General features: G+C 40.0%; 1 protein-coding gene and 1 non-coding gene across 5 annotated transcripts in view; both read right to left on the bottom strand.

Moving 5' to 3' along the window:
- arhgef10la (Rho guanine nucleotide exchange factor (GEF) 10-like a) overlaps positions 1–13294 on the bottom strand; it is a 114370-nt gene that overhangs the window by 90361 nt on the left and 10715 nt on the right. For 3 of the 4 annotated variants that reach the window (XM_005917849.3, XM_005917850.3, XM_014332254.2), the window contains exons 2-3: positions 10817–11107; positions 5728–5755 (exon numbers count right to left, since the gene is read on the bottom strand). In XM_005917849.3, coding sequence (XP_005917911.1) covers positions 5728–5755; positions 10817–11102 — 314 coding nt within the window. In that variant the 5' untranslated portion in view covers positions 11103–11107. Of the gene's footprint in view, positions 1–5727; positions 5756–9617; positions 9724–10816; positions 11108–13294 lie in introns of those variants that run through there. The other variant, XM_042218982.1, reaches the window with a different exon arrangement.
- On the bottom strand, positions 9152–9223 carry trnap-agg. Its single transcript has one exon. It is a non-coding gene; the product is annotated as a tRNA-Pro (tRNA).

Below are 13294 nucleotides of genomic sequence, written 5' to 3'. Positions count from 1 at the left end.
TATATATATATATATATAGCGTCAGTTGTCGTTTGTGCCATGTTTCCCTGTTGCACAATAAGCGCCTGCCCCATAGGTGGAAGCAGATACGTCTTGCCAACATGTTGTATTACAGCTACTGATAATACCGTTTGGTTTTACAGTGGTGTCTAGTTCTGCAAAGTATTACTCTGATGCATTGTCTATGATGTGGCATCATTCATCTCAATCTGAAGGACAAAAAGGATCTCCTCCCACATGAAAACAAAAAAGAGCTATTTCTCATCACATTTCTTGCAATGAACTGATCTCTTGTCATTAAAATTACTTGTGTGGGAAAAGAGCAGAGTCAGAACAATAGTGATACACAGATTGCCTCCCTGACTGTGTGCATTCATGTCAAGTATGAGTAATTTGAGCAGGGTAGCAATCGATCCAGGAATATTTTTGCGCACCCCCGTCACAACTTATCTCTGCCTATAAGCCCTAGTGAGTCATATAGCTTAAGGAGAGAAAGAGGAATGATTTTCCAATGCAAATGACATCGCCTGGGGCAGAGCACAGCCTAAAGTGGAAGCTGCTTGAATGCAAATACTGCATTTCCATCTGTTTCCATTCTCTTTACCAACAGCACCAGAGCAGTGCAATATGCCAAATCTCTGCCCGTTTTAGACCCTCGATCTCTCCTGATCATCTCAGATAGAGCTAAAAGGAAAAGTGACCCTTTGGAATTATCAGAATTTCTCTGGTGATTGCTCATAATATGTGTGGTAGAAAGGACCCAAAGCACACAGTGTTATAGACACGTGAATGACTTTATTTACAATTTGCTTCCTGCTCATAAGGCTTTTCAGCCACCTCTTTCTGTGCAGCACACCTTCCCCCTGGTCTCGGCATCCTACTAAGTAGGGAAGGCGTGGCCATGCGATGGAAAACCTCCCCTGACACCACACATCCCGCCATTGCCCCCCCATTGCCCAACTTAGGCCGGGGAGCTATCTGGCCTAGCCTACTCTCCATACCAATGTGCTCAAAAGGGTCCTCCACTAATGGCAAAGGGCGCAAAGTTTTTTTTGGTATGGCCGGTCAGTTGACCAGCTCACATCCCAGGCTGGACACGCACCATCGATGCAGATCCCCCCAAATGCACGGCCAATAATTTGGGCCATAATTCATTCCAGAGTATTGTCATATCCCATAATCCCTTCCACTGGGTTATAATGAGCCGCCTGGAGATTCATTTAGCAGCAGCTCTTAGGCGCCAACAGCTGGGCGTGTTCCTCTTCTGTGCGAGTGTCACGACTCACTCGCTAAAGCCTATCTTTAATCAATACAAAATGCGGGTAGGTCAGCGCTGCATCAGGGCACACCGTGTGACCATCAATTCTTATCACTTGGTGAAAGGCTGAGCGTAGGGTGTCATCACGATGCTGTTCAAGTGGAAAATCTCCCATGGAGTGAATTACCGGAGCCGGCGGGGCCCTGTCATCTCCTTCTCACCAGAGTAAGTGTCCGACGACCCCCACGTCACCGCTGAGTGCAGCGCAGACACTACACGCCACTAAACGTTGTGAACACATCCCCAGCTGAACCACAAACCACACCCCGCCACAGTGATCTGAATGATCTTCATCTAAGTCAATGTGTCCAAACATAATTTAAAGAACAAATAATAAACAGTAGCACTTTTAGTGTTTTTATTAAGCACACTGAGGCTACGTCCACACGTACACGGGTATTTTTGAAAATGGAGATTTTCCGTTTTCGTTTTAAAAAATAATCCCGTCCACACTTAAAGGCAGAAATGAAGGAAAACGCGGCTAGGAACATGCCAAAGCAACAGGTGGCGATATATTCCTAACCGTGCAGAAATGTTGGCCAATCAGAAGTCTAGAAGCCTCGGTGGGAAAAAGTAAACAAAGCTGAGGCATAGAAGCAGAACCGAGTCGTATGTGTGGAGGGACAGTAACTGTGTGTGTATATGTAAGCATTTAAACACTGCAGAGAGTACAATTAACAGTAACAGTATTGTAGAAATTCATTTCACTGAAACAATAACGTGGCGCACAGTGTGATGTCAAAAAATGCGCACACCTTTGACGCTGTGTTTTCTGCGTTTTTCTCGTCCACACGTAAATGCAAAAACGGAGTTTTCGAAAATATCCACCCTGGCCGGAGTTTTTAAAAATCTCCGTTTTCAGTGACCAAAAACGCCGTTTACGTGTGGACGAAAGGTGCAAACGCATAGAAAAATCGGCGTTTTCAAAAATCCCCGGGTACGTGTGGACATAGCCCGAGTAACCCTGTATCTGCCCACTACTTATCCTGAACCTTTTCCAAATTGCACACTGTGTTAATGCCAAGCTTTTCTGTACAGCAATGACAGACTCCAATTAGACTGCACTGCAAGTCTTGAGTTCATGGCTTCTCATTATATTTATATACTAGTTTGCTTTGAATGTTTTTACAGAATCATCTTTGTTTCTTTTTCGTTCACAGCAACACCAACAGAGGGAAACACAAGGTGAGAGTTCTTCAAACAAAGTGGCTGTGAAAAATAAATGCGTTCTTCATGGTAGATTAGACACGTTGCTTTCCAAGGGCAAATGTGTAAAGTTCCCCGCAAAGTTGCAAAAGGGAAAAAAAGGTGAAGGCAAAAAACTTCTGTGGGGAAAAACAACAAAAAGTGAAAAAGGAAAGTTATTCGGTAAGGTTAAGGCTCTGTGTGCATAAAACAGATGCATGCAGACACGTTGTCATGGTATCTTTTGTGCTAATCTTTTCACTGCTGAGGTTCCATGTCATCCGTTTAATGAAAACTATCTGTCAAGTGTTAAAATGTGAAGTCAGAGGTAAATGCTGGTATCAAACACTGGCATGCACATAAAACTCAGGAGAGAAGTGCTGCTTTGAGCCTAATAGCTGTAACGAGCTGATGTGCTGTCATAGCAGTGCTAAAAAAAACACATATTTCTACAATAACATTCGCAAAGTAATTTTGGCAATATTATTCTAAAACTGCTGACAGATTTAGTGGATGTGCTGACAGTCTTAACACCTTGATTGTGGAAAGTGCTATTGATAGCTTTTCTTTAAAAGGCAGACTATTGACTAAACCAAACTGGAAATGTGCACTCAGCACAAATCTTCCTGAATGAGAAATTGCCAAGACCTCGCTGTGACTTTATCGCACACACACACAGGCACGCAAGCACACACGTATATAATCATTTATGCGCTCACATATGCACACAGCAGAAATGTACACATACAGACACGCTCACACCTGTGTACAAACACAGGCAACTTCTCTCAGCACAGGAAAGTCGACAGGAATCCAAACTATCAGCAGAGGTTTCTGAACACACTTCCTAGAAGCACAGGTGGGAGACCTCATGGTTTCCATCAAGCAAGCACAGAGGGTAGAGAGAAATTATTCTGATGAGATCTCAAACCAAAGGGGGTTTTTTGGTCTTTTTTTGTAGTTTTATTGTTTTTTTCATAGACAGAACTAAAAACAATAGAACTGCACACAAGGTCAGTGTGTAAAATATAGTACAAAAAGCAGTATAAGCTACAAAGCTAAGAAGAACAAAAAACAGCTAAATTTTCCAGCACAATCCCCAGATATTTGATCGGAGCACCAGGGAATTCAGAGGCCAAGTCAATACCTAAATCTATTCCGAAACTATTTTTGTAGTAGAGTAAGAGCTATAATTCTGCCGAAGCACGACACTGATAAATAAAATCTAAATCAATGCTAAGACAAAGTATACTGCCCATAGCGTGCCTCTGCAGCCTTTTTTAAATAGTGTGTCCTGCTGCCACATAGACCGTCAACCACACGGTGTAACAGCAAATGTGACTCATCAGACCACGTCTACTTCCATTCACTCACATGCCTATTAAAGCACTTTCAACATAGGAGATGGGGTCAGTGTGGGCTCTTTGACCAGTCTGTCGCTACATATATCCACACACAGCAATCTTTCCTGTGTTCTGACACCTTTCTATCACTGACATTGTACAGCTTTTTTCTTAAATGTGTGCCAGAATATCTCTCCTGTGGGACTGAAACACACGGGTCAGTTTTTGCTCTACACTTGAGTCGTGAATCCTGAGTGATTATAGGTAGATAGAACTGTCCTTTTTTTAAAGCAAACATACCACTTAGAATCTAGGATAATCTACCTCTTGATAAGTTCAGCTGTAACTATATAACCAGTGTAAGTCAAGTGTTTGTATATTGCGGCTAATTTCAGTGTTCACTTTATTTTCATTATTATTGACTGGCGCAATGGATTTTACCTTTGGGGATTTAATAAGATGACTGCCTTTCAAGCTTACGGTGAGTTCAAACACACCATGAGCTGAAATATGCTTTGGAGAAACTCTAATTCTGCCCGTTAGTGTCTGGGTTTCTGTTCTGTAAGTGACTTTGACTGCTGACCTCCCCGTGGAGAGCAGGAGGCAAAAAGACAGTTTCCTTAGTGGAATCAATAAACTATCAAATCATCATTTACTATGCAGACGCCTCACAGCAAATCATCTTAACTGCATGAAAGATGATTTCTGACTGCATCAATATCAAGGTCATTTCATGCACCTTCTCAGGAATGGATATTTTGTCTGCTGTTCATTTTACATTTCCAATGATTCAGAGTCAGGTACTGGATTATCATGTATTCATGGATGTAGAAAGTTTCATTCGTGAATGTCAAATATTATATGTAATATTTCCAAAAGCACAACAAAAATAAGTAAAATGTACTCCCCGTGGAAGAGAACCACACAGTTAGTATTATGCGCCAAGTTATGCCGTGATCTGCCTCCTAATGTCCCTGTACACCCACACAAGCATATTCAGCTATTCTGGCTGATTAGACCACTCCTCAGGTTGGAGGCAGTCAGACTTCTGCTTGGAATTATGTGAGGACTCTGTGTACAGATATGAGTACATGGAGTCCTCCCCCACAACTCAGAGCAAAGCTAACAGGCGAGGGAGGGAGCTGTCATTTATAGTCATACACGCCCACACAGTTCTAAGAAGTCTAATCAGCAACAACACCAACAACAAAAAAAAATGGAATGAACTTGTGGGCGTTCCATATGTGCAGGGCTTTAACAGGTACCACAACACTTATACAATGAAGAATAATGGAATTCAATTTGTTCTACTCAAAGCAATAACAAAAACAAACACACGGGTCTTCGCAGAAACACTGTCCCTGTTTTTGTAATCGACATGCACCTCACTGTCAGTACATGCATACGTTTAGACTTGCTTCATTTCCACTAGGGAGACATTTGCAAAGGATAATGGAGAGAAACCAGGTCTAGTCTTTACTATGTAAAGTGTGCTAAGTTGATATATGTTATGATTTGGTGCTATATGAAGAAAACTAAATTGCATTGCAAAAAAGGCTTGCAAAATTTACATTACTACATTAGGAGGCTAATCCTAATATACTGTATGCATCATTGTGAGTCAGGCAATCCAGTGATTTCCCTCTAGAACTGTATCAGCAGAAGCACTTCATACTTGACATCACCTCGTCATTATCTGTGACATGTCATCTGGCATCTAAATGTTATAACGTCACAGTATCTCCCACTCAATGTCGTGTTTGGATGAAGTGCAAGCATGACATTATCGCAGGCGTAATGACATAATAGTAATGAGTTTACTTTCTCCACCACCCTTTAGTGATTTTCCCCATGGTCTGATCATAATCAAAGGCAACTTACCAGTTGGGTGACTCAGTAACTGGAACATCTGTCAAAAAGAGCAAAACAGCAAGCATGAGGCAAATTATTCCGAAGGAAATGCAGCACTACGTACAAACTTTAAAATGAAACTTTACCACGTGATAAAAAGACATTTTGTGACTCTGGTGTATTTATTATTTATTTACTACTCGTATGCAGAAATTTTCATAAACTAAATTTGTGTTTAGAATTTAAATAAACTCATGAGTGTTACTAAAAGTGAAGCAATATGTGTATAAACCACAGCTAAAAGTGATTTGCATGATTGTAATGTATTCTGATGGCATACGTTCTGTACAAAAAAAAAAAAAAGGTGCCCTTAATCAAAGGCTACAATCAATCTACTTTGGCACCTTTCACAAAAGCTTGAGTCATCCAAGTGAGGGAAGAATCTACATTTTAGCTGCTCTCAGCCCTCGATTACATAAGACCTCCACTACACACTGTTATCGACACTCAGAATTCCCCTACGCATCTCACAGCCCACTTAACGGATTACCACACATACTTGCTAAAAAAGCTTTTTAATTAAGGACTAATCACTCCACTTTGTCCAACAGAACTTCTCCAAGACCTAAATCTCCCTCTTTATCTGCGCATGTAATTACCAGGGCCTATTTGGCAACATTAGCCAGGTAGGAAATATCAGGGTTCATACGCCTTTTTCAGGGTCAAATTCAAGCTTTTTAAGCACTTTCAAGGTCCCTTTTCAAACTTTTCCAGCACCGGCCTCAGTGTGAGCTTGAAGACATTTATAATGTTTAAGTAGTTTAATGTGTAGGTGCTGATGATAAACACATTTTGAATGAAAGCCGGGGAACTTTGGTACTTAGCACAGAAACAAATGACTTGTCTTTGTGACCATATGGATCGGTCCCTCATATTACCATTATTTCACCCAAAGGCACCAAGTTAATACTCAAAAAAGCTGTACACACAAATATAAACAGTACTTGGTGACAACTTTGCTTTTAGCCTTTAACCCTCTGGGGTCCAGGGTATAACTGGACGTTTTTGACTACTTTTGATTTGGCCTCTATATTTCACCTGTTCATCTTGCCAATCTGTTATTTTCTCATTTTGACAAACTGTATCAGCACAATTTATCTAAATTCAGACAAAATGTAAAATACGAGTAGAAAGTGATATTTTTGACTGTAAAAACCACAAGCATGTTTAACGAATCATTTTCATAACTTGTAATGCAAATACAAATTGTACATTTTTAAAAAATATGCACAGTTTTGCAAACAACAAAGTTATATGGTACTATTTACCTAAAAATGCAGCCAAGGCTCAGACGTTTTTTTAATATAACCATTTAAAAGTATGTACAGAACAATCAGGTGTTCTGCATCAAATAAGAAGGCACACAAATTATTTATGCAACTCCAAAAAAAAGTTTGTGTCCACTATAAAATAGATGAGAACAGCGCAGGGATAAACCTGCAGGTCTGACAGCAGGTGTGTCACTCAGCATTTACACTGCAATCTGCCTTTGGTGGCTTTTTTGCAGCAACTGTGACATTCACTGTGACATTCACACTAACTACACAAGGCAACACACTAACTTGAGACTACAAACACATTAAAACAGCAGCCTACAGGTATGTTAGCGCACAGATCACCGACTGGCCGAGGGAGGGGCGGGATCACACGTTGAAACAGACACAAGGCAGCCCAGGCGGGGAAATTTTTCTTTTACATTTTGCGACTCATTTTATTTCTCTGTCTGGTAAGAAAACTATTCAATCAGATAGTTATTTGTGGTGAATAACTATCTGAATAACAGTTACACTTTCAAGCACCACATCTGAAATTCAAGCACTTTTCAAACCTTGAAAATACAACATTAAATTTCAAGCATTTTAAGCACAAACCCTGAAATATAAATGTATAGCGCTTTTCTAGTCCCTAAGGACCCCAAAGTGCTTTACACTACATTCAGTCATTCACTCACACACTGGTGATGGCAAGCTACATTGTAGCCACAGCTGCCCTGGGGCGCACTGACAGTGGCTGCCGGACACTGGCGCCACAGGGCCCTCTGACCACCACCAGTAGGCAAACATGGGGTTAGTATCTTGCCCAAGGATATTTGGCATGCAGCCAGGAGGCAGCCTGGGATCGAACCACCGACCTTCTGATTAGTAGCTGACCTGCTCTGCCACCTGAGCTACAACCACCCCTATACTTATATCTACATAAGTTCATCCAATTAGTTAACTCTGCTCTCTAACGCCTGTCTGCTTCGGGCAACAATTAAATCCTTTTAAGGAGAGATTAAATCCACAAGCAACTGGTTGAAGTCACTGAGACTCTGCCCCGCTACAGAAAACAGATTAGATCACATTAAGTGATGAAAAATCACATTTACATCTCAGCTTACCTGAGATGAGCTATTAGGCAGTGGCATAGTAGGTGCAGTTCACCGTTATGCCCAGGGGCAGTTTAATGGAAGTTGCGTAATATAACACAGGGCTGGAGCTTGTGGGTTTCACAGGTGAAAAATATCAAAACAGTAACCTTCACTTTTGTCGATAAGAAAGCTCCATTTTATTCCATTTGTACTTTCAGTGTACTTTTAATAGAGTTTTGTAACCAGAATAGGTATCATTTTGATGACTTGAAACCCCTGTACAGCCAACCACACAGTCATTTTCACTTATACTGCTGACTTTATTCTATTTCATACTTCTACCTCACTACATTTGACAGACATTTATTTGCTTTTTAGACCAAAAGACAGGAGGATGTAAAACTTTGAGTGCAAAGCTTTGGATGCTTATTAAAAACATTTTTATAAATTATACAGTATTTCCACATCTGGAAATTTTTACATGAGTAATTATAATCCATCCACCCATCCATTCATTCTCTTCTGCTTATCTAATTCAGGGTCATGGAGGGCCATGTGTCTACCCCAGCTGTATTGTAATCTAGTACTAAGAAAACATAACAATGAAAACAGACTAAGTACTATTATGAAGGTGGTAAATCTATGATGTAGGTTACACAGTCATCGTGTTTGCAAAAGATTCTTGGGAGAAGCCAGGAGGAGAAACACCCAGCCTCAGGGAGCAGATATTACACCAGATGCCCATCCCGAGGAAGGGAAAAAAAAGTCTGTGCCAAATCACACATGTGATTCATGTCCTGTCATAACCCCTTGGGAAACAAAGGGGCAGCTGAAAGTACCTACCGACTCTGTGTAATTCACTGAAGTCCTTAACATCAATAATAGCAAAACAGCAAATATGAGGCAAATTATTAAAGAAAATGAAGCAGGTATGTACAGAAATAGAACTGTAAGATAAATATGCACAAATAACCACTGCATGCTGAAAGAGAAGCTCTCTTACCTATACTGGTGAATTTTACTAATAAAAATGAAACATACCTAGGGCTCGTCCGGGATTTGAACCCGGGACCTCTCGCACCCTAAGCGAGAATCATACCCCTAGACCAACGAGCCACGTCTATCACACTGCTGCTCAGGCTAGAGGTGTTCAGAGAGTGTTCTGGGTGTCACGTTACCTGTTCTCGGGACACAATGCATAAAAAAGTAGCTATACGTCTAAGAAAAAGCATTGCGCATCTCTTACCGCGACAGTCTTTTACTACCTTAAAAGCCGATGACCGCTAACTGCTGTCCATGAACAAGTTTATGCGGCTGCCCAGTACTGAGTTTGAGTAACGTCATATCTAAATATGCCAGCTAGTTTCGTCAATAATTTCAGGACATGGATTGGATTACTATTTTTTGTCGATGCCTACACGAGTAAATTACTTATTTTAGATATTTCTGTTCATATCCGTTTGTTTACCTGTGTCCATTTTAGAGGCTGTACAAGAAAGGCTAGCCTTACCGCGTGCCCAATAAAGCTGTTGATGCAGGGTTGTACATAGATGAGAAGACAGTTCGCAAAAAGCAAAAAACAAGGAATATAACTTCCGTAAAGAGCAAGTTAACAGCTACCCACACGATCGCCGCCCGAAGTTAGCTCGTTGCTGTGAATGCAATCATATACAGTTATTATGCAAAGGTGGATTGTGTCTGCAGGCTGCTGTTGCTCTGTGACAAGCGTCGGCATGTTGGCTGGCGGTTTGTTAATATTTGAGGAGTGCCAAACATGCGGCCGGAGGCCACAACTTGGGTCCACTTTGGATGGCTAGCATTACGTTTTAATAAAATGAATATCTTCATCTTTTGTGCTGCTGCCAGCATTGCTGTGCAGGTGTGAAAATGTCTGGAAAATTATAAGTAATTCTAGATCTAGACAAGTTGTTTGAAGCACAAAGACTGTAATTGTCAGTTTTTGTGCCTCTCCACTGTGAAGCTTACATTGTACCGCATGGCAGTAGGCTCTCAGGCTGTTCATCATCTGTTTTGTAAATGGAAACTGCCTTAAATCAGAAGATAATTTTACAGGAAATAGCCTAATACTTTCTGATGCCTGGGGAATTTTTAAGCAAGCTGAGCAAGAGCGGCCTTTCACTTGGTTTTTTAATAAAACCCTCTTCTTAAATTAAAAAAAAATGGAAGGGAAAAAAGGCATTTCTGAAGTTTCTTTTTCTTAATATATGGTATTGCACAATCATTTCAATTGAGACCGACTTGGACTGTATGTAGTCCATCAGCCAAAGTGAGTATGAAATCCCATGGTTTTATCTGTTTGATGTGTGGCTTTGATATGTTTGATAGAGTTAAGTTTTGTAGTGGAAGATAAAAACGTGAGTAAATGGGTGGTCTTAAAAGGATTTCAAAGGGACTATCTGTTTCAGTTCAAATGTAAAATTGGCAAATCCCTTGACATTTAAAAATATCTAAAAAATAAATAAATAAATAAATAGCACATCTGTTTACTATAATAACTGTTTAAAGAAGATTGCTGACTTTTCTCCTTAAAATATAATAACGATAATCGCACAGCCCCCAGTGTACACATCAGATTGGCCAATTATTTATGCTGTTTTGCAGAATTTATTTATTATTTTACAAAATACATAACTAAGAAGCCACATGACCATTTGCCTGATACCCCTTTTACTTCTGGACACTAGTTACCTGTGGTAGAAACTGAAACTGGATCCTTGGTGGCAACGCCGTCTGGTCCAGCAGAAGGTGAAGTTGTAGTTGTGCTGTCAGTAAATGTTTGTGAGACGCTGCCTGATGTCACGTTGTCTTCATGCTTTGATGCTTGGACAGGTTTGACACAGTCTGTGACCGTCTTACTGTCTTCCTGAAGTTTATCCTCATCTGTACTGTCATCAAACTCAAACTCTTCTCCTTGCTCCTCGTCATCATCCTCTCCATCCTCTTTTAGCAGTTGCTGAGACACCACAGTAGACATAATCGCTGAAAAAGAGTGAAACGTCTAGTGTAAATGGTTTTGTTTATAGCATTTTCATAACAGATGATAACTTAGAGAACAAAACAAGAAAAAGTATCGTGTCCACGTAATCAAAAAAAGACCTCAGCATTGAAAAAGATAAGGTTACTTGACGCACTGAATGACAGGGTGATAATACACTCCAAGTAGAAAGCAGAGAAAAGGTGGTGGTTATATCATCCCAAGTCTAATAATAAGCTGCTCCGTCAAAAAACATTGTGCAGACATTAAGTATGTTGTTTTAACTCTCATCACTGCAATTTTAATACCAGGATCAAGGCAAAAAGGTAAATAAGCTCGAAGACTGGAATGTCGTCTTAACTTTGCAAACATACCAAAGCTGCTTAAGAGACACAAAGAAGTAGGAGATAAAGATCTCTGTTGTACTAAACGACACCAAACTGGAAAAAATGAACTTTTAACCTTGCAGTGTGTTCGGAACAAAAGGATGAACACTGGACTTTTTGTTTTGGACATAAGATTCATGTACACTTTTTTAAATACTAAGGAAATGAAGTCATTCACACAACAGATAACTGTTTTATGAATGCATAGAGAACACTGTAAGAAGAAGCTGAATTCATCTTGTCTTCTCAATAAATACATTATGATTTTAGAATCTTTCATACTGGTACACATAATAAAGGCCATTTCATTGTGATTTCACAATCACACTTTCAAAATTCTGCTTTATTTTGTTGTTTTATAATTTCTATGGCACACATTCCCACAAGGCACTAAATTGCTCCAATTATTAAATATGTTGTACTTACTCCATTTCGGCCCATTTTAGTGCACCACGCCTGAACCCAGCATCTGCTTTGCATTTCGATTAGCACCAAACTGCTTCCAGTGCTGGAACATTGTTGGGATTAGGGGGGCAGTTTGTCAGACTGCTTTGGGAAAATGACAGCTAAACACGGGATGCACGGGAACACAGCCATGAAACATGTTGCTTGAGGATTGTAAAAATCATTGTGAGCAATTTTGTTTGACCTGGATACAAGGATAATGCCTGTTATGGCTCTCATTAGCTTTTACTGCATGCTGACAGCTCAATTTGGATGATGTTTATTTGTGCTGTGCTTCTGGTTTAGTGATGGCTTTCAATCCTAAAGCAAATGTGTTTGAAGAGTAGGTTCATTAGTTTTCATTTTAATCTTAAAACACCAATAACATACCAACATGAACACTAGAGTGTTATTTTGTTCTTTCTTCTGTCCATTTTCCTTTTCGGGTAATTAAAATAACACAAAATAACTGAATGTGTTTTTAAGTTGGTGTTTTATTATAGTTCACTCTTTGCATTGCTGCTAAAAAAAAAGGAAAAACATTGCTTCTGGGAACACAGGATATTCTGCAGAGGAAGGCCGTAGACTAACTTAAGAAGCTATCGTGTTGATTCATCTGACTTACCTCATGTTAGATAAAGTTAAGCATGCATTTTTGTAGAGATTGGAAATGGTGATTTTGGAAGTGTTTTTTAAGGAACACAAGGACTGATTCAAGTCCCCAAAACTTAACAATAGTTTTAGGAAAATGTTGGAATATTGCTAACATTTGTGGGTATTTAAATTAACATAAAACAGAACAATTTAATAGAGAGCACAAGCCTTTCCTCAGAAACTGGTTCTCTGCTTGTTAACAACTGCATGCCAACACAGCCTTTGACCTCTTTCACAACCTCTGTACCACATACACAGTTTCTCCATTCGGCCCACTCCCTGGTCAACTCAACAATGACTCTTTTGTGGATGAAAAAAAACTTCTGTTCTGTCCTCCAAAAGCATTGTTTCTACATTCGTCACTGCGGTGAGGTACTGATTAATTCACTAGACATTTGGATCATGGCTGTGTAGCCTATGGCTGTGTAGCCTATGGCTGTATCTCTTTGTAAAAGAAAGGAGGATTTTTTTAAGGAAAGAAGTAGCAGGAATGCATGAATGTTTCAACAGGGTTTGTGCAATATCACAGTATTGCATTATGCTGGTGTATTTAGAAATCCCTTTTAAAAACATTTTTTTAAAAGACCCTCCTCGTTCTACTAAATTGATACTGGATTCCATGACCTGTATTAAGGTCACGCAATGTACATTACATGAAAATGCCATCCGAGGGATGGTGGTGGAAAATTTAACCGAGCCTAGCTACCT

This window comes from Haplochromis burtoni, unplaced genomic scaffold, assembly GCF_018398535.1.
Source record: "Haplochromis burtoni strain Fernald_Lab_line unplaced genomic scaffold, NCSU_Asbu1 Contig_26, whole genome shotgun sequence".
NCBI lineage: Eukaryota > Metazoa > Chordata > Actinopteri > Cichliformes > Cichlidae > Haplochromis > Haplochromis burtoni.
The sequence above is the reverse complement of the archived record's forward strand: the minus strand, read 5'-3'. Positions and strand labels throughout refer to the sequence as shown.